Source organism: Phaethon aethereus, assembly GCF_964289735.1.
Source record: "Phaethon aethereus genome assembly, chromosome: 3".
Taxonomy (NCBI): domain Eukaryota; kingdom Metazoa; phylum Chordata; class Aves; order Phaethontiformes; family Phaethontidae; genus Phaethon; species Phaethon aethereus.
The window spans coordinates 53467139-53489522 of record NC_138576.1 but is presented as its reverse complement, the minus strand read 5'-3'; the positions used below and the strand labels follow the sequence as shown (position 1 = coordinate 53489522).

The window sequence follows — 22384 nt, the reverse complement described above, 5'->3', positions numbered from 1 at the left end:
TGTTTAGCCATTTGCCATACAGTATAGTATTCTATGCAAACCTTAAATATGCATTTAAAAATTGGTTTTCAATTAACTAGAACGTTGTCAGGATCAGTGGACTACAGCAATGGATCAGAGGAGTTCTCTGCTCAGCTAACACTACATTCTGAGGTACTTTCTCCTGAAGCCTTTCAGTGTACACCAGCTAATATGGTAGAAGTACATAAAGATAAAAAGATGAACAAAGGTGAGTATTTTTAATAGCATAATTGTTTATGCGTAAATCTGTGTCATGCTTTGGCTGTTTATACTATTAGCAGAAGCAAGCCAAGGAAGATCTGATTGTCCGTTACGAAAAAACGAAGAGTAGTTTTGCTTTTATTTTCGTCATTGTTAGAGTAAGCCTTTTTAAAATTGCTATAGCAAATAATGGAAACATACTTGCACAGTAAAATCCATTTTGAAGTGACTTGCTTTCATAATGTATTGATGTCTGTGACTCTCTGAAGTTCTATCCTTTCTCTTTTTGTTCTCTTTTAAAGAATCCAATAGGATGCATACTGATAAAGAAGAGGAAGCACTTATTAATGAAGAAGCAATTTTAAACATTGTGGAGAATAGTCAGAGCTTTCAGCCTTTGTCTCAGAGACTGAGTCAGACTACAGTTTTTAGTGAGTATGACTGGAATGTCTTTTCTTCCAGGCTGTTTTATTGTTCCACAGTCTTTGTGTTCACTTACATTACCAGTCATGAAAGAAAGTAAGTAGTTTACTTCAGGGAGTTTGTCAAGCAGTTTGAGACTTTACACACACACCCTACCACCACCACCAAAAAACCAACTTATAATTTCTAAAAAAGTCACCAGGACAGTATTTGTAGAGGCTACAGTGCTTTACTGGTTCACTAAGCTTGTCCTCTTGCTAGATCAGCTAAATGCAACCTTACAGGTATTGCTCTTCCTTATGCTCCTAGACTGATAGGACTAAAACTATCAGAATAAGGAGGATTTTGACTGTCTAGCAATTATATTGTTGCAGTTACTGCATCTTTTGTACAGTTACAGTAGAGAACACGCTCACGGTCTATCTTTAGAAACTCAGCTGTTTGGAGATACTGGGCGATAGTAGACTGATAATGAGAGCCAAGTTGCAGCAGAGCATTTCCCAAAATTTATGGATACAAAAGAACGGTTGAAGGCAAAGAAACAAGAAGTAAAACATTAAAGAGGGGGAGAAAAACTATAACAGCAAATGCGGATGGCATGAAGGGGAAAAGACAATAAAATAACACAACAAAGGAACTTGTATGAGAAGCTACTTCAGGTAGAAATAGTTCAAATACTCTAGAGGTGATGAAAAGCGCATAGTTCAAGCTATCTCTATATACATTCTTATGTAAATATAAGGTATAATGTTAATATGCATTTAAGTTGATACTACAAGGTTTGGGGAGGAGATACCTAAAACTCATAGTCTCCAATGCTTTTGATACCTATATGGTGTGAATACGTGTATGGGCGACAAGATACAATATGGGCAACTAATACATATCTATAGGTAACAATATACATCAGTATACAATCTTTCCTTGCAAAGAAGGGAGGAGTGGATGGATTGAGATTAAGAGTATTTTTCAGTGCTGTTTTATTTTGCAGAAAGTAGGCAAGATTTTAGTTATGGAAGTTTTATAGGCAAGGATTTGGATTTATCGAAAGAACTATAAGTAATTACATGGGAGTTGGCAAACATGAGCGTTGATTTATCTTTTCGGAGTGAGAAGATTGTGCTGAGAGGATGAGAAGTGGCTAAAATAGTGTATAGGGTACGTCTTATGACTGTGTGTGTGAATTGGCCAACCAAATAGGAGTGTTGAAAGGGTTTTGTTTCTTCCAGTGGCTGGGGAATCAAATGGAGACTTCATGACTTTGTCTTATTTTTTGTCTTTTTTTCTTTTTTTTTTTTCTTATTATGGGGCTACTAATTGCTGGTGTCTTGCGTGACCATGAGTACAACATGCTGCATCTTTGGGTCTCTCACGCTCTTGCATAGCATCAACTAGTCTTTACTATGCTTTTGTAGCATAATGGTGTCACAGGGGCTGTGAAGTGCGCTGCTGCTGCAAAGTACACACCAAGGTTTATGCTAGTGGAAAGTAAAGGTTGGAGTCCAATGATGGACATCACAAAGGGCAAAAAAGCTAAGAACAGAAAGCACAACTGAAAGTGGTTAATACAGAACTCTGGCAAAGGGGTTGGTTTCCATTCTGAATGGTTGCATGGTGTCTTGTGAAGCCTTTGTAAAATATGGAAAATGCCTTCCTCACCGATGTTGAGACCTATTTTATATGATTCTCAGGATCATTGTAAATCATATGATATTTCCTGAGGAAGGAAAGTAGAGATTGTAGTTCTTCAGCCAGAGGAGAAGGAGAGAGAAGTAACAAAGATGCCTGGTAGACTGGAGATCATAAATTGCTTATGAGGTCAGATGAAAGGTAAGCAGGAGGAGAGTGAGAAAAAACTGTGACTTGAAAGGATGTTTAAGAAATAAAAGTAAAGAATGAGAAGGCAAGTGCATGAGTTAGTGTAAGCTTGGATCAAATAAAGGAAAACAAAAAATAAAATTTAAGGGAGGAGTGATATCAGATAAACTTTAAGTGTTTAGAAGAACCTAGGAAGAGGATAGGTTATAGTGGAAAAAAAAAAAAAAAAAAGAGAGATGAAGTTAAGCATTATAGTAAAGGACAGAAGGAAGGAAAAAGTAGTTGGTCAAAATCAGCATCACCTTTCATGAGATGCAGTGGTTGAAAGTCTTCCAAGTGATACAGAGAGAAGTGCCCAACAAAGTTAATGCAGACATGGAAATGATGAGAGCAAGAGAAGACAGTGATGCTTCCAAAACTGGCACTCATGCTGAAATAAGAGTGAGGCTTTACTGAATGTGAGGAGGTAATAGGAGGATGGAGAAAAAGAAGTGCTTCCACTAAATCTACTACAATGAGAAGAGGAGGGCAGAAATAAAAAAAGAAGGTTGTCAAGATTCTAGATCAAGAGCTAGAAAAGATAAGAAATCATAAAACTTGTAAAAAATAAGATCTGAAAAGAGCTTTTATTTCGGTAGCCTGCCTTGCTTGAGACAGTAACGAACTAGTAGATTTTAAAATGTTTTTTTGGTTTTGTTTCTTTGGTTTTGTGTTTTACTGGTAGATATAATACATTCTACTTGTATGGGCTTTTTCTGCAGTGGACAGTAGTGCTGATGAGGCCATGATTGATCTTTTGGCTGGATTGGAGAATGATGGATATCAGATGGGACGTCATAAAACACTCTGTCACCATCGTTCTCTTGGAAGCTGTCGAAATTCTCAGAACAGTGATGATGAAGAAAATGAGCCACAGTGCGAGAAAGAAGAAATGGAACTTAGCTTGTTAATGTCCCAAAGATGGGACAGTAGCATTGAAGAGCCTGGGCCAAAAAGAAGGTATATATGTGATTTTCTTTTCTTGGTATGTTCTTTTCTGCCAGCTCCTTCCTCTCTCCCACCCTGTCTTCAAGTGTGCTATGAGCCTAGTGAGCTGTTGAGAGGTTGCTGACCACATTGGAAAAATCTATGCAAATCTTGGGATAGAATGCAGCTGTTCAGATGATGCTGTGAATTGTCAGTTTTATATGGAAATAAAGATTAAATGTTTAGGTTTGGCTAGACCTAAGCTTCTAGTTTGCCTTTTAAGGAAAACCCGAGTAGTTTTTTTGTCCTACAAGTGCAAATACAAAAAACTTCAGTTGTAACTTCCTCTTAAGGTCACACCTTGGATGTAGTACAAATATTAAGGTGTATCTTGTACATCTCGTGTCCCTGTAACTTTTACTGAAGTAAATATTTAAGAAGTATTCTTATGAAGACTGACCCAGAGCCTGAGGAAAACATCCATTTATTTCCATGCTCAGAGCTTAAATCAAAACATGAATGTAGCTCACTCTGCTGGACTGTTAAAGGTCAGCAGCTTGAATATTTTTAAGGCCAAGATTCTTGGAACATCTTCTCAGGTTGTACTGACCTTTTGTACAGTCTGCACTGACAGGCATTGAAAGAAGCTATATTCAGTTTCTCTTCACCCCTGCTTTGGGCAGACCTGGTATTTATAATTCTATTGGAAAGATGAGAGACTTCAGAGACATAACATTTTGATATTTGTTTTTTTTTACATCAGAAATCATAATTGCTCTATGATTCAGAGAGCAAAAGAGGCATCGAAATATTTAATCTTTTCTTTCCTGAAGACATACAGAAGAGTTGCAACAGAATCAGAAGTTAAATCATTAGTCTCCTAGTTCTAGAGAGAATTAATCTCTAAAGCTACTTTTCCTATCTGACCTTTGATTTTCTTTGTTTTTTTCCCCTCACAGTAGTCTGAAAAACTGGAATTTCCATCTAAAACGTTAACCTTCAGTTAGTGGTAGTTTCTGTGTAAAACCAGCCTATATATTGCAGAATTTATTAGCTCAGGCACAGCTCTGTATGGGCATGACTGTACAACTTCTGTGGTCAGGTAGGATCCTGAAGCAATTAGCTGCTTTTATGCAATAAAGAATTCTATTTAAAAACTCATCAGACTTGGATGTGCTGGCTCACTAATAACTCGCTCATATATGCCTACATCTTAATCCCAGACAAAGTGCTAGGGAGAATATACATACCAGGTGCCTCCACAGGGAGCGAACTCGTATTCAGAGGGAATTACAAGCTTTGTTTGTGGGATCTCTGCAGAATTTGGACTGACCTCAGAAGAGACCATCGGTATTTCTGCCCCCTGCATGATTCTGCTTATGCATAAAGAGCCATTTTGAGTCTGGTGGTGGATCCAACCTTATTCTGCTCGGATTTATGTAATCTCTACTGTTTACTAATGCGTCCTACCATATCCATACTATCACTTTTCTGTTACTGGGTATTCACCAATCTTCCATTATCTCAAAAAATATATTGAGATAATAAGGAGTAACAACACCCTACTGACTGAATTAAATGGTTTGGGTTTGATTTGTGCTGAACTGGAGAAAAAAGCCCATCAAGACCTGGACTTGTTCATGTGTGGTGGTATCATGCTGTGTTACACAAATTTTCCTGGAATCTAAACTGATGGGCTTGAATGCAGAGAGATCAAAGTTGTTCCCTGCAGAAGTTGTCTCCAGCCTAACTGGATTTACTAAAGTTGACAAGATTTACTTCATGCACAGGATTAGAGCATAATTCATGTTTGAAGAAACATCTAAATGCTATGTAGTCCAGTGCCTTAGTCAAAGCAGCTTTGGATTGATCAGTTGCAAAGAGCCTTGTCCAAAGACAGAGATTGCATAGTCTATATGGGCAACGTGTTCCAGTGTTTTAACACCCTCATAAAGAAGAATGCTTCCTTTGTACATAACATTCCCAGAGGCAGCCCTGTGCCCATTGCCTTTTTCATATCACTGGGCACCTCTGAATCTGGGTTCATCTTCCTTATACCCACTCATCAGATACTTGACAAGTGCAACAAGATGTCCTCTTAGTTTTTTCTCAGGGCTGAGTAAGTCCTGTTCCCTTAGCCTCTCCTTATACATCATGTGCTCCAGCCCCCAGTCACCCTGGTGCTCCTCAGCTGGATTTGCTCCAGTTTGTTAGTGTCTGTCTTGCAGTGAGATGCCCAAAACTGAGCACAATACTCCAAATGCAGCCTCACAACTACTGAAATTGGCCACAGTCCTGCAGTTACAGCCCAAGATGCAACTGGGTTGCTTTGCTACAAAGGCACACTGCACACTCTCATGTTCAACTACTTGTCCACCAGGGCTTTTGCATCCTTTTCTGCAAAGCCACTTCCTAGCCAGCTCTCTCCATGCCTGTAGCAGTGCATGGGGTTATTTCATTGCATTTGTGGGACATCTGGATTTGTCTTTTTTTTAAGTCCATGAAGTTCCTGTCAGCTCATTACCCAGCCTATTGAGATATCCCTTGGAATAGCAGCCCTACTCTCCAGGGTATTGATTGCTCTCCCCAGTTTGATATTCATTTGCATATAGAGCTGAATGTTTTTGCACTGCACTTTTCCATGTTTTGGGAACATAGAAGAGGGAGAACTAAGCTCACTTAGATTGTGACCACTGTGCACATAGCTGTGCTTGTTAGTTAGGTGTCTCTTCCAAGTCATGCTGCTTCCAGACTTGAGTTAGTCTGGAAATTATATAGCCATATTTGAGCCTATTGTTGTTGAACTAATCAACATGGCTTGATCTAAGTTGGCTCAGTGCTGAGCACATTCAGATGTCTCTGGTATTATGATACATATAATTCATGCTCTGGTCGAACTCCCCAGATGAGTTCTTCAGAAGTATTTAGGCTAGTATGCATTTTCCTTCCTGTAACTTCAAAACCTTTATATTTATACCTTTTAAGGTACTACAGAATAATGTTTTGATAAATCAAGCTACTAGGATAGATTATTATTATCTTAAAAACAACAAAAAATACAAACAAAAAACCAACCAAACAAACCCCAAAACCTTAATATTTATCTGGATTTCTCTCTTGCAGCCACAGAATAGCTTATTTCTGTGAAGAATTATATCCATCTCACACTTTATTTTGAAGAAGAAATCAAATTCCTAAGTGCTTCTAGGGTTGTAATACAGTAATACAGTGGACGGTTTTGGCGGGGGGGGGGGGGGGTCGATATATTTTTTTTCTTTTTTCCCCCATATAAAGTCATGCCACCTTAAAAAGATGAAAAATTCATAGAAGCTTTTCTTTGTAGATTTATTTTTTTTTTCTTTCCCCCAGCAGATTTAGGACTGTAAATATGGCAGCATAGAACAGTTAACTTAGTAAAAGCAGCTTAAGTATTAACAACAGCAACTTTGAAGACAACAGAATGTTCGAGGATGGATGGCAACAGTGTTTTGGTGGTTGTGCTTTAGTTAAGCCTGCCAAGAGAGAGAATTGTTATAATACAGTCAAGATTCCTTAAAAAAAAAGTAAACATCTGTTTGCGAAGAGCTAAACTGAAATAATTTTGCACAGTTGGTTTAGTCTTCAAATTTCAAGCACTTTCAAGCAATGAAATTATATTTCAGTAAAGTTGAAATAAAATTAAGCATCTAAATGCCTTCTTGCTAACTTCTTAAGCTAGTGAATACTGCTGAGTTTGTCTGTTGTTTTTAAATGGTTGGTTACCAGTATTGCCTCTTAAAATAGACAAACATTGACTAATATTTTGAGTTTCTCAGTGAGAAATGTAACAATTTTTTTGTTTGTTTCCCTTTGTTCCCCCAAATTACACAACCATATAGTACCACACCCCTTTGATTTTGAGGTTCCCTGTGGCTATTGGTATTTTCTAAGAGAGTATTGTGCATTAGTTAGTTCCTTCTATTTCTCTAGGTCAGTTGGCAAAAATATGCATCGAAGTTCAACAGAAGAGGATTCATCTTCAGAGGAAGAAATGGAGTGGAGTGGTAACAATATGCTCCTAACTAATATCTCTATACCTCAGTTAGATGGGACTGCAGATGAAAATGGTGGTAAGTAAATAGAAAAACAGTTTCGGAAGTTGAATTATTACCTGGGTCATAGTTTCTTTTCAGATCAATTTGCTAATTCTCAGAAGTGCTAACCGTTTTCAATTCTTGTTTCAATTGGAAGGGAATGCTCTCAATGGATTGCAGAAGCAGGCCTTCAACATCTTCCTTATAAGCCAACAATATTTTACTCTCAAAGCCCTCTACGAATTACCAGAATCTGCTTTTCCTATGGTATTAATGATCAAAAAGGCATTGTTTAATTAGTTTTATGGAAAAGATAGTTACCTTGTTGCAAGGGGCATTTTTCTGTTACTATTTGTTATGCAAATATGGTGTTAAAATTAATGATTCTGTAGGATCATTTATCCTGTTAGGACTTAATTGTAAATAGTAAATGTATTATTGTGTAAATTTAGATGGTTCTTTGCTTTGCAAGTATTTGCCACAAATGCTAAAATACAATGAGCCTTTGTTTGGGCCTATGTTCACTCAGCAGATTGCATGTTCATATCCTGGGATTGCATGAGTTAAACCTATGCAGTGGCAAAGCTGATGCAGAAGAAACTGCCTTTCAAAATCAGTAAAAAATTAATCTGTAGACATACCTCTTGCCATCTCTATAACCTGCTGTCTTTGATCAAATAACCTTAGTTAATAGAATGCCCACTTGGAGGTTAGGCAAATATGTGTTATTATTTGTTTCATTAGACAGTCTACATATTTTCACATTTATAAAATACTGCTGAGCAAAACCAACGTAAAATGTATGGATCTTCTGGGGGAAAAATACATAATTGTATCCAGGGTTTTCTCAGTATTAGGTTCACTTTTCTTCTTGGTCTAATCAACAGTAATTGTTCTTGTTTGTTTAGAAATGTTATATTAGTCATACCTCATTGCCTTTAAATTTTGAAATTTGTCGTTAATGTCACTTTGTACAGAAGCTTCTTTCTCAATCCACAGTAGAAACTGGTTAATGTAAAATCTTGTTTGTGCTCATGCATGTACCTAATTTCCTATTATTGCATTTGTTCTTCAGGGCAGGAGTGTAATCCTTTACAAAATTTCTGTACTAGTCGTGTCTCTTGAAGCTATTTAACAAAAATAACAAACATCATATATTAGTATATAAAATACATACATTTTAATAATCTATTAGCAATTCTTTATTAAAGTGAGTGATATGATTTTATTACATAAACAGCCACAGTTATTCTTTTGTGTTCACTGTTTAAAGCATAACTTACTTTTTGTTTTGCTTGTATAGGTATAGTGTTAGGGTTAATATATGACTTGATGTACTATTAATATGATTTAGTTTTGTAAAATATACAATTGTTATTTCCTTATTTGCAATACTTTGCAATTTAATGTTAAAAAGGAGTGCTCCTGGCTAATAAGACTGTATGTTAATGTTTAAATTTTAGAATATTTTAAGTGTATGAAATATCACATGCAGAAGAATGTCAGCTTAGAATGTGTTTATTATTGTGAACTTTTACATCAACTTCTCATAATAGGAGATACAGTAAATTCAATACACATCTCAGTCCATTTCCTCTAAATTAGAAAATGCTTATCCACGCATGAATCTGTGTCCATAACATCTGACTGACTAACAGGTATTTTTGCAATTTTTGTATCTGAATAGTCAGGTATCTTCCAAGTGTTTGTTGACACTTCACTAAACTCCCATTTTCTTGGTTTTCAATTAATCATCCTCATTCTTTGTGTGGACTCCTACCCTCAAAGAATCATAGGCAGCATCTCCCAGCTGTGTTTCAGAGCTTAGGGACTCTGTATATGCATTGGAAAATGTTACTAGAAACAGATTGAGACTTTCTTTTACTTTTCTCACCCAGCAACAAATAAATTGCTAAGCTGAAGGCAGAATGAATATAAGATAGTCCCCAAATTGTTTGAGACTTACAGTGAAGGCCCAAAGGATTCCCCCATCTAGTAGGACAGTGTGCAGTGCATGCTTCCAGGGCATACAGCATGTTTCATAATTCCTGTCCCCCTTCAACATTTCAGCTAAAAATGTGGACACTTGAACAAATTTCTGTGTGCCAGGAGCTCTGTGGTAACTGCGTCTTTGCAGAGGAATAAACTCCTTCAAATTACTTGGTGTTCATTGTGGTTATGAGCAAGCACACAATTGCTGCAAACCAGTTGTTAATTTGTTACTTGGCACCTGCCTGTCCACACTTCTCCTGCAGTAAATGGGGAGAAAGTATTGGTGAAACAGAAATCTTCCCAGGTATCCTGTGATGAGCCTACACAGGACAGTTACTGCAGCACATGGTGGTCACAGATCTGTGTGGGAATGTTAATGCACGGATATGAATTCATGGTCTAACTAAATGGTGTGAGCTCCTTGCAGGAACACCTGAATGGGTGGTGGATTGCTCTGCTTTATAAAAGTGCAGCAAGCTACCTATGCTTAGTGCACAGGACAGTTAATGCAAAGCCCTTGCCATGTTGTAAGATAGTACTTTGGCTTTCTATGCAGTGACTTTTCTATATAGGGAAAGTCATCTAAATAAGTTCTTTGTCTTTCAGAGCCAGTGAGTATGCATACTTCTCAGGGACAAAGCAGGATACTTTACATCCTACATTGATTTCTAGCTTTTCTAGAAATCAATCTGTTTGTATTTAGTTATCTGAAAGTGATTTTAGAAGCCTTCTTTCAGTAAACCAGCACGAGATCTTTGGCGAGTGTATGCAAGCCTACCATTGAGGAGTAACTGACAGAACAGCTCAGACACAAATGTACTGGTGACGTGACTTTGATAAAGCAACTCATGTACTCAGGGTCTGTAGCTGTCATGATCATAAATGCAGTGTGATTTAGAAGAGTTTTGTTTCTTCTTTGGATGGGAGGGCTTTCAGGAAAATGTCATTAAAATGGTTAATGCGTTACTTTTTTTCTTCTTTTTTTTTTTTACAGGAAAACTTGCTTGTCTGTAAATTTGCTTGTGAGTAAAATTGGTTGTCTTCTATTTCAGACAATCCTTTGAATAATGAAAGTTCTCGAACTCACTCCTCCGTCATTGCAACAAGCAAAATGTCTGTAAAGACCTCAATCTTTCACAAAGATGCTGCTACACTAGAACCCCCGTCTTCTGCTAAAATTACTTTTCAGTGTAAACACACAAGTGCCCTTTCTAACCATGTTTTGAATAACGAAGATTTGGTAGAAGACCTCTCTCAACCAAACACAGAAACAAGACCTGAACTTTCAGTCCATTCTCTTACAAAAGAAAGCACTTACTCAGCAAAGTACCCAACTCCATTCAGCAATAGTACCCATGCAGAAAACTCTCACAAAGAGAGTAACAAGAAAGATACTCTCTCTGTTCCTTCATGTGAAAGTAATATTTTTGAGTATGAAGATGACATTTCATCAGTGAGCAGACAGATACCTAGTAGGAAGTATACTAGCATCAGAAAGGCTGAAAAGGATGTCTCTTTTATGCATGTGGGTCGCCACATTGGTGACAGCATGTTGAATAAAAACTTATTTAACTTTTCTGATTTGAGCCACTCCAGCCACTCCAAAGGTAAAATGTCCTCTGAAGTAAATGAAAAATCCAGCAGTGCAAGTATAAATAGTTTTTTTCCAGCAACAGTTACAGAAAATTGTGAATTGGTGTCCTGTTCAGGAGGCAGTCGAACTGTGGTACATTCACTTGAAAATAACACTGATGAAGGTGGCCTTAATAAGCTTAAAATTAGGTATGAAGAATTTCAGGAGCATAAGGCAGAAAAGCCAAGCCTCAGTCAACAAGCAGCACATTATATGTTCTTTCCTAGTGTTGTTCTTTCTAATTGTCTCAGTCGACCACAGAAGTTAGCTCCTGTGACATATAAATTACAGCAAGGCAACAAACAGTCCAGGTTGAAGCTGAATAAAAAGAAACATAGTTTTATCAATCATCAGGAGCCTGCAAGTGTAAATGATGTTGCATCAGTGAAAGAAAGCTGCTATACACAAGGTAATGCTTGTAGTAACATTCCTGATAAGGATAGTGCTTTACCTAGTGACTTAGTTCAAGTTCCTCTTGAGGATTTTGAAAACAAAATGCCTACAAGTACTGCTAATTATACTGACTGTCAGTTTGCAGATGGATCTCTTGAATCTGAGCAGGCATTTGGATTATGTGGGAATAAATATACGCTCCGAACGAAACGGAAGGTAAATTATGAGACTGAAGACAGTGAATCAAGCTTTGTCGCACACAACTCCAAAATTAATCTACCTCAACCGATAGAAAGTGTTGAAAGTTTGGATGGGTCTCAGAAGTCTCGAAAGCGTAGAAAACTTTCTAAAAAACTGCCACCTGTTATTATTAAATATATTATCATCAATAGATTTAGAGGGAGAAAAAATATGCTTGTTAAACTAGGGAAAGTAGATTCTAGTGAGGAAAGAGTAATACTCACAGAGGAAAAGATGAACTTATATAAAAAGCTTGCACCTTTAAAGGACTTTTGGCCAAAAGTTCCTGACTCTCCTGCAACCAAATATCCTATTTATCCACTAACACCAAAGAAAAGTCACAAAAGGAAAGCAAAACATAAGTCAACCAAGAAAAAAGCTGGAAAACCACAAAAAACAGGTAGTAAAAGTATTAAAAGAACTTTATCTTTCAGAAAAAGGACTCATACAATTCTTTCTCCTCCTTCGCCATCCTACAATGCTGAAGCTGAAGACTGTGACTATAACTATAGTGATGTTATGTCTAAGTTAGGTTTTCTTTCTGAGAGAAGCACAAGCCCAGTAAACACAACTCCACCTCGCTGCTGGTCTCCCACTGATCCAAAAGCAGAAGAAATTTTGACCAGCCTGGACAGAGAAGCTTTATTTAGTAGGGGGCCCAATATGTACAACAGCAAGACTGTTAATTCTAATGCAGGAAAAAACAGTCGAGCAAAAACTCAGGTTAAGAAATGTAAAAAGAAGTTTGCTAGCCCCACTGTGTCTAACAAGAAAAAGAAAAAGATTAATCAGGCTGATAAAACAGCAGATGATGGAAAGAAGAAACCTAGAGCAAAACAAAGACAAAAAACAGTTGAAAAAGCATCCTCAAGAAAGCGTGTTGTATTTAAAGATGAAAAAGGAAATACTCGCTCTACTGCAGAAGTAAAATTTGTGCTGAAACGTCAAGATCTACCTGAGATTTCTTACAACTCTGTCAACTCGCAGCCACTTCATAACCGGAAAGACAGTCCTCTTCCTGGCTATTCAGCAGGATGTCTACGATCAGCACAGCTCCCTTCATCATCTGATGCACAAGGTAATTCATCAGGCTGTTTTCATTCACTGATGGAAATTGATAAGCCTGTAGATGCACAGTGTTTACCTGCTCCACGAGAAGACCCTCATTCATCTCTTGCATCTACTCCTGTGGCGTCTGGAAAGGAAGTACCAAAAATGAGCTCTCAAAGGCCCAGGACTCAAAGTGCTATATTTAGAATGAAGGATTCTACTCTCATTCAAAACATATTTGATCCATCTAATCACTCAACTCGGGTAACACAGAATGCATGCATCTCTAAAGATAAGATTTCTACAAAAGCGGAAGAGATAAAAAATTTGCAAAACAGATACTTACCACCAGCTGGGAAACTAAATGAAGCTCGTGACTCTTTGGACACAGCAAAGATGGATCAGTTACATGGCACGAACTATTTGCATTGTAAAGACAATAATCAACAGCAGATTTTTTGTTTACCAGAGGCATCCAAGCATTCTGATCCTTGTTCTTCTATTCTTAAGTCATCTGAGGAAAGCCCTGGGCCACTTCAGTTGCCTAAGAACTGTTTTGTAACGTCTTTGAAGAGTCCAGTGAAACAGTTAAATTGGGATCAAAACCAGAGAGGATTTATTTTGGATATGTCACATGTTAAACCTGAAACACTAAAACAAAGGTCTCTGCCAGAAACAACCATGCAACCAAAACCTATCACTCAGTATAAAAACAGGGCTATAATGGCCCCATCAGCATTCAGTGAAGGACAGTCTGGCCTAGCTGTTTTGAAAGAGTTGCTCCAGAAGAGACAGCAGAAAGCACAGAATGCAAGCATTACACAGGAACCATCACCGGCTAAAACACAACTGAGCAGGAATATACCCTGCCCTCTTGAACAAAATAAAGCAATCAAAAGGTCACGGTCAGTCACATCGCCAAGAAAATCTCGTGCTCCCAGGAATACAAAACCTAAAGAAAAAACAGCAAAACTTTCAAAAATGGAGTCCTTAAGCCAGCAGATCACTAGTCGCATCGATCAGTCTGTGTCTGGTGACAGCCCCATTTTTTTTTCAGACCCTGGTTTTGAAAGCTGCTACTCGCTTGAAGACAGCTTGTCTCCAGACCACAATTACAATTTTGATATTAATACTATAGGGCAAACAGGATTTTGCAGCTTTTATTCCGCAAGCCAGTTTGTCCCAGCAGATCAAAATTTGCCTCAGAAGTTCTTGAGTGATGCAGTTCAAGATCTTAGTTCTGGGCAAACAACAGAAAATGACTTTCTCTGTCATAATGATAAAAAGTCAGAGGAAGAAAAGCAACATTCTTCAGGCACAAGTAAGTGGATAAGGTCTGGTTCCCTGAGCCCTGAGCTTTTTGAGAAAACCTCACTGGATAATAATGAGAACCACTGCCATAGCCAATGGAGGAAAGATGTTCATCCTTCAACTTCTAGATCTAGTTCTGTCAATACCTCTTGTACACAAGAGACTGAGGTCTGTTTAAATGAAAAATTCAAGTTGACTAGAAATACAGTAAATAAAGAGAGATTTCTTAATCTTCCTCAGCCAACCAGCTCAGACTGGATTCAAAGCCACATTAGAAAAGAAACCACTTTTGAACCATGTCAACCACTTGATTCAGTTAATACCTCTTTTACATCCATATTGTCTTCTCCTGATGGTGAACTTATAGATGCACCTTCTGAGGATTTAGAATTATATGTCTCAAGAAACAATGAGACATTAACTCCAACTCCAGATAGTTCACCAAGATCAACCAGTTCTCCCTCACAATCAAAGAATGGAAGTTTTACACCTCGTACTGCTCATATCCTTAAGCCTCTCATGTCGCCACCCAGTCGTGAAGAAATCATGGCAACTTTGGTGGATCATGATCTCGCAGAAACAATTTATCAGGAACCTTTTTGCAGCAATCCTTCAGATGCTCCAGAAAAGCCAAGGTACTGTGTTAAATGCATTTCTGTCTACATATGCTTGTGTAAACAATTTTATGCTGTGATGTGGCACAGATGCATGAAAGATCCCATCTGATATACATACATTTGAAGTTGAAAATTACTGTACTTCACGTGCAAATACCTATTTTCATTCATGGCACTTTTTTTTATTGCTTGGTATTATTGTAGTAAGTGGGAATGTGCCTGCTTGGTTTGTAAAAGAAAGATACTCCCCACAGAAATTGCATAGTGAGAAAACTAGTTAGTAGGTCTCTGCTTGTATATTGTCTTGAGGACTGCCTGCAGTGCAGTTCAGAGCAAAACAATAATTCAAACTATTTTCTTAACAGGGAAATTGGAGGACGGCTTCTCACAGTGGAAACTAGGCTTCCAAATGACCTGCTTGAGTTTGAGGGGGACTTCTCATTAGAAGGTCTACGACTCTGGAAGACTGCGTTTTCAGCAATGACAGAAAGTCCTAGACCAGGATCTCCTCCCCGTTATGGTCACTCTACTGTTAATAAAAGAGAAAATAATAGCCATAAAACTAGTGAAGACAAAAAAATAGTCATAATGCCATGCAAGTGTGCTCCAAGCCAACAGCAAGTTCAGATATGGCTTCATGCCAAAGAAGAGTATGAACATTTCAAGAAATTGCCTAAGAATCATCCTGCTGAGATGGAAAAGGCAGCTGAGAATTTCAGCTCTGAAGTACTGTCTGAAGAGAAATCTATAGAAGTAGTAAAAGCAGCTAAAGATTTAAATTTATCTAGCCTGGAAGATGAAAGACCTATTGTGCCTACAAAGAATTCTCCTGCTTCTGTGGCAGAAACTACAGAAACACAAACCAATGAAACCTGTGATAAGTCTATAAGCACTATAGGAACTTCTGTAAATAGTAAAAATGACATAGACTCTAGTAAAACTCTATCTGAAAGCAAGACACTTATTACTTCAACATTAGAACACGATAAGGAGGAGGAGGACGAAGATTATTATGTCAATTACAGTTCACCAGATTCTCCAGTACTTCCTCCTTGGCAGCAAGTAATGTCTCCAGATCCCAAGCAGTCCAATTTAGAAGACACAGAGTGGAAAAGTCAGGATATTATTTTGTCTTCTGTGGAAGGAAATGATGTAGTACCTGTTGTAAGTGCACAAAATTCTCCATCCACCCTAGAGGCTGTTAGGACATCCTTTGACACATCTCCATTTCCAATTAATGAAGATCCTGGAAACTCTGAATCCCTTTGCCTACATAGTACACCCATTGTACAGCGAAAAAATCAAGATGGAGTACCTGAAGTTCTTGGTTTTACTCCTTTATCCACAGGTAAATCCATTAAGTGATTCTAATGATACACAAAAATATTATCTGAATATGATAACATATTATATTTCTTTGGACATAATGAGAAAATAATTGCATCTCCACAAAAATATATTTAAAACTAGTTTTGGAAAGGAGGAGGCCTGTGTATTATTGTTAAACTAACTATTGAATTATGAAAAAAGTCTAGAAGCAGAAAACCCTTTTGCTTCCTGATGGTCTCTAGCATCTGAACTCTGAAGTGCTGGTTAAAAACTTAATTTAAAAGTACATCTTATTTTGGGGATTTTGAAATCTTGTTGTTTATTACTAGTATTTTTCCAAACGTAATCTCAACGTGGAGTGTAAATAACATTGCAATGTTCAAGATGATAATCATGTGAGGTTTGGTAGCCTACTGGCCTTGTACTATACATTCCTAAATGTCCATAAATACCAAATTGTTACAGTTGTGCTTTGAATTGGACAGAGAATAAAGTTGTATGTGGTATGTATGTAATATTTGTTTATACTGTTAACCAAATGCCTCTGGTTGTTTCCAGCATGTTGTTTAATGTATAGGCAGTATTACTGAGGCTAAACAGTTTTGCACTCATCTATGTTTACAGAACCAAAAGCCCAGAAACTGAGCCACAAGAGGGGAAATAATACTGATGGTCTTCGAAGAGTACTTCTAACCACACAAATGAAGGTAAATTAAGATTTTATGTACAGATGTATTTTTATTACGCCACAGGTACACATTTCCATTCTCTTCTGTGTTACTATTTTTTTTCTTTTGATGTTAAGATCTTGAAAATACATTGTAAATGGTAGGGTGCAGTTGCTGTAGAATCAGTGTACGCTCCAAGTTAGGAAGAAGAAATCAGTTTAATTTACAGGGGGGATAAAAAGTTAGGTATTGAGAATATGTTTTATGTTTCAGGGTAGTGAGACACTAATGAAACACTAAAGACACACCATGTGAGGATGTTGTTTCGCTCTTTTAGTTACAACATCCTTTTTAAGTTCTGTTGTGATTTCCCCTTTATATGTGTGTGCCTGTGTGTACACAAAGATGTGTATATTTATGTGTCTGTGTGTGTATTAGTTGTCAGACAATGTTCTAAGCATTTTCTGAAAACAATGTAGGCAGTGAATGGCACTGGTATGCTGACAGAGTAGAAAGGGAACGGATTTCATAAAATGGTCAGACTCGCATGTTTTCCCTAAATGGTGTTTCTGCTCCCCATGTTGGAAACAGAAGCATGCGTTAGGTGCATTACCGAAATGACCCGGTAGTTTTTTCTTTTGTTCTCAATATACTGGTATTCACCCTGTTCAGTTGGATACTTAAGTGTACCTTTAATTCAGTGTCTTAAAAAGTTGTGACTGAAACAGGTTTTTGATGAATTGTTGCTCAAGAGAGAATAGAGATTTTGTTGGTTCCCCTGTCCTCAGGCTTCGAAGAAAGCCAATATGCGTGGTTTTGGGGGGTTTTGTGTGTGGGTTTCTTTTTTTAAAGTATTTCAAACTGCCTCTTGCTTTACTATGAAGTTTCATTAAAGTAATTTCTAAAAAGCAGAAAGACACAACTGTTGTTTCCCTGTTGAAAAATGACATGAGGAGATAGTGAAAGCTTTTTTTAGTAATTGTAGTGTAGCATTTGCATTTTCGTTGATAAATTTGTATTTAATATTGTATATGAATTTAGCAACCTGTAGTTTTTTCAGTATTATACTGTGCTTTTTTTTTTTTTGTTTCCCCACCCCAAAGAATCAATTTGCTGCCCTTGGCGCTCCAAAGAAAGAGACTTCTCAGATTGAAGGACCATCTTTAAATAACACTTATGGTTTTAAAGTCAGTGTGGAAAACCTGCAGGAAGCAAAATCTTTACATGAGGTAACTTACTGTTACATGTTACTTTATAAAATTATAGTTTATCAGACCGGTTTTATAATGGCAGGATTTAAAAATCTTTTCCTCCTTGGTCCCTGCCTGACTTAACATTAATCGGTGTGTGATGCCTGCAGCTTTAAGTAGTTGCTCTACTAGTTTCAGCTTGATCTCCAAGCGCCATTATTTAATAGCATTAAACTAAATTTCACAGTATTTTTGTTGAGAAGGTGATAAATCTTCCTTTAAAAAATAAGGGAAAGATCAGAAGGAAGAAATAGTAAATTTTGTATAAAAACATCACTGGAAAAACTAGTTGACCATTCAGCTAGTTCAAGAAAAAAGGCATCTGGCATCATTCAGTCAGGCCCTCCTACATGTTACCTTCTGAACCTGTTGGCCAGTTTCTACTGCATTTGACAAAATGGTAGATGTCTCAAAGAGTGTCTACATATTTCATGTAGATCAGCGGTTGGTCTGGGAAGAGAGATCAAAGTTTGTACTGGAGAAAGGGATGCAATGTGAATACTGTGAAACCACTGTGTTTGGCTACTAACTGGCCAGCCAGCATGTATGTGCTCCCAGACAGTCACCACATCCATGGCTTGGAATTAGCTGTTGACCAATGTACAGATGGCATGGACAGACAGAAGTTTTATGTGCCAAGTAGATGAGATAGGAGAGCCACAAGAAACTAACGATTTTGCAGGAAATGGAGATAGAGCTTGATAGTAAAATTTCATTGCAGTTACGGCTATAGTGATTTAGGATGCAAATCTAGAGGAAATCATGCTGAAACAGTATTAAATACTACAGTATTTATTGTAGAGTCAAAAATGTACAACATATAGGGATTAGAATTTTCTAAATGCAAACCATTCCGCAGAAAGCTGTAACAACATGATGTGGAAGTTCATTAATGCAAATGAAGGGAAAGTTAGGTATTCTCCATACCTTTGTGTAAGTGACTTAGTCTTCGTGCTTGTTTGCATGTCTTGGGTGAGAGAAGGAAAGGAAAATAAAGACCAACGGTGGTTCTGTGTTCTTGATAAGTCTGGAAACTTAATTCAGGTTAATATGCAAAGCTGTTTGAAAACCTTACAGGAATTTACAGTTGTTGAAGGTTGAGCATTTCTTTTTGTTTCTATTTTCTGCTTTTTGGTAGAAGATAGTACTCAGACACAAATACTGAACTTTAATAATTGAGTATAAAAAATTTACTAAGTGATTAATCTTTTTTTTTTTTGTAAGATAATGCTTTTTGCAAAAAAGTGAGATCCGGAGATGCATGTTTAATCCTTTCTATTAATTTTCAGGTGTGACTTGTTAGTTACAATATAATATGACCACATAAATGTCTGCAATGAGTTTGTTTGCCCTAATAATCTCATCTTAATTTTTTTAAAAGCAAGCTACAAAACTTACTAACTTATTGTATTTATTTGTTGTTAGGTCCAACACCTTACCCTCATCAGTATGGAATTACATGCTCGAACCAGACGAGATTTGGAACCAGACCCAGAGTTTGATCCGATCTGTGCTTTATTCTATTGCATCTCATCAGACACAGCACTGCCAAATACTGATAGAAGAGAAATCACTGGTGCTATAGTGATTGATAGAGACAGGACATTCTCAAGCCAAGGTTCCTATTTCTTTTTCTGAACATATTTTTAAAAAATGCTTATTTCATAGTAATCAAACAGTAGCAAGCAAAATATAATCGAGTATCTATATTACTATTTAGCTCATTTAATTTTGTCTTGTTGACTGTTGGATGAATGGCCGTTTTAAACATAGAGTTTTCCTGCTTATATCTTCCAAAGAACTATTGCATGGGCTGTAAACCACAAATAACATATGCATGTGCAAAATATCTGTTTTGCGTATTTGTGGACAAGCTCCTGCAGTGTTCTGAAAGTATAAAGAGGAAAACCTGCCTTTAGTTTCCTACTCAAGTTGCTGGATAGCTACAAGTAGAAAATGTTAAAAGCAAGACAGTATGTTTTATATTTTACTTAAGGGTTATTTTTATGGCTTTATCTGATCCTTTTAGGATCTAAACAGGGGCCCTTATTCTATTGTACCTTTTTGGCTTTGTTTAGACCAGTGATACTCAACCTGTGGCTCTAGAGCCGGATGTGGCTCTTCATGGCCCTACAGGCGGCTCTCGCAATGTAGGCGTCTGATCGGCGCTCCACTCTATCAGGCAGCGCGGGGAGCACTGAGCAAATGGACCAGCAGTGTGGGAGTCGCTGAAGTTCCCCCTCCCATAGGGGGAAAGAAAAGGAGCTGCTGGGATCCCCCCACAGGTAAGAGTAGAGATCACCTCCCACCCAGCAGCCATGGGGCAGAATGGGGAAAAACTTGCCCTTTTGCCCCTTCCACCCCTCCACCCCACTCCTTCCTAGCAGCCAGAAGGGGTTGAAGACAGAATGCTGCTGGGAGAGAGGATACTGATGTGTCATGTCGTGATGTATCAATATGTGATGATGTTGAGGCAGCATCATCACACATTGAAGTGTCATGATGGGAAAAAAAAAAATCACACTGTTGATACTTGATTTTTATGGTGCTCTACAACTCCATTTAATAAAGAAGTGGCTCTCCAGCTGTTAAAGGTTGAGTACCACTGGTTTAGGCTAGTAAAAACACACCCAAAAAAAAAGCAAAACAAAAAAAGAAAAAAAAAAAGTGCTTACACTTTCAGGGTTTCTTTGGCATTGTGAATGCGTATTAAACCACAAAATACTGTCTAAAATTTAAGCGTGGACAAAAACCTACCAAAAATTTAGCATTAAGACAACAGCTCCTTCTTTTACCAGTTTATTTTTCAAAGTATTGTAGATAATACATCATATTAAGCTAAGTTGTTCTTATTCTCAGTGACGTTTATTCTGGTATTATATGCTTGTTACTATCTTTTAAAAAATTATCTCCATTACCTTACTAAGTAAGATTTTTCCACAGTATAGCCACTATGGCTCCCTAGGTGTGTGCCACTGATAAATTATGAAGAAAAATCTCTCTGTAAAGAGGTCCAGTAATATTTTGAGAAACCGAAGGTTCTGATCTGTTTCTGTTAGTGAAATAAAGTGGTATGTTTAAATGTTATTGTGTCATTCCTTGCTTTAATTGATGTGTGCTGTCAGTATTTTCTTGGTTAGGACTTTCTGAGTTCCCTGTGGAGTTACTTGACATTGAGATACAACTTTTTTTTTTTTTCCTTTTTGTACTATTGTTGCTTTGTAAGTTACAATACTCATTTTAACATTTATTTCTGAAAGCACACTTCTAGTTTTCAAGATTTTAAGAATGTGTCAAAGTAGAATGCCTTTTAAAAACTCCAGATTCTTGCCTTAATCAGCGATATTGCTATCTGCTGCATAGAGAAAATGAAGAGACAGAGTATGTGTTGCATATTATTTATGTAAAGATGACTCTTCTATACAGAAGGCAAATGCTGAGTTCCTGCATGCATACGAATTTAGCTATTATCCACATATCAATGTAGACACTCTTAATGTGCACTAAGTGAGCAGTTGCTCATGTTTTTCCATTTCTATTAGTAACTTAGCATGGGTTTTAAGAAGTGCACTGAAAAAAGAACTATACTATGTTATGTAGCATTTTCATTCTTCAAAGCATTTTGCAAAGCGCTACTCTAAGCCAGTAAATAAAACACATATTTTGCATTAAAACAATGCGTGAGTTTTCATGTGGCCCTTTAATATTTCTTACTCAAAAATAACTTTCTAATGGCTGGGCTCTTGTACATGTAAAATGGTGACATTTCTCTTGAATCAAATTTATTTATATCTGAGAATTTGTGCAAAAGTACCACTATGGTAGAATTTTACAAAGTGAAAAGAAAAAATTTTTCCACCCAAGAGGAACAAAATAAGTCCATGGAATTGTGATAATAATTAGTGTAGGTCGTATTCAGCTGTATGTTTTCTTCTAAAGCAATGTTGTTGACTGCAGTCATGTAATTCCTTCTGAATTGTAATGATTTTTATTTTTTTTACTTTATTTTCTAGGGAGCAGAGACCAAGCCCCCTTGCTCACAAGATCTGGACTTACAGGACTAGAAGTCAGTTACGCTGCTGATGAAAGAACTCTTTTCCAGGAAGTAGTGAATATTGTAAAAAGGTAGCATATCTGTACGTTCTGCTTTTATTTTTCAGGCTTCGTACAGCAGATTTAGTTTCTTCAATCCTTGCCAGTCTCTCAAACAGTTTTTTGTTGTTGTTTCCCTCAAAGGCTTATTTCTAGAGTGGACAAGCATGGTGGTCTTTCGAATAAAAATACTTTTTGCTTTTCCTTTTGTCTGACAGCAAGAACGTTCAGATCCTCTTAAGCAGCTGAGTTACAGTCTTGAAACTAATCAGCCATATCAGTAATCTTCTTTAACACACAACATTTG

General features: G+C 37.3%; 1 protein-coding gene across 1 annotated transcript in view; it reads left to right on the top strand.

The window, feature by feature from the left end:
• REV3L (REV3 like, DNA directed polymerase zeta catalytic subunit) overlaps positions 1–22384 on the top strand; it is a gene marked incomplete at its 5' end in the record, with an annotated part of 125919 nt that overhangs the window by 69604 nt on the left and 33931 nt on the right. Inside the window, 10 exons of the mRNA XM_081998525.1 lie at positions 81–233; positions 535–653; positions 3225–3462; positions 7399–7538; positions 10547–14756; positions 15104–16086; positions 16692–16774; positions 17839–17964; positions 19411–19603; positions 21999–22110. Coding sequence (XP_081854651.1) covers positions 81–233; positions 535–653; positions 3225–3462; positions 7399–7538; positions 10547–14756; positions 15104–16086; positions 16692–16774; positions 17839–17964; positions 19411–19603; positions 21999–22110 — 6357 coding nt within the window. The remainder of the gene's footprint in view (positions 1–80; positions 234–534; positions 654–3224; positions 3463–7398; positions 7539–10546; positions 14757–15103; positions 16087–16691; positions 16775–17838; positions 17965–19410; positions 19604–21998; positions 22111–22384) is intronic.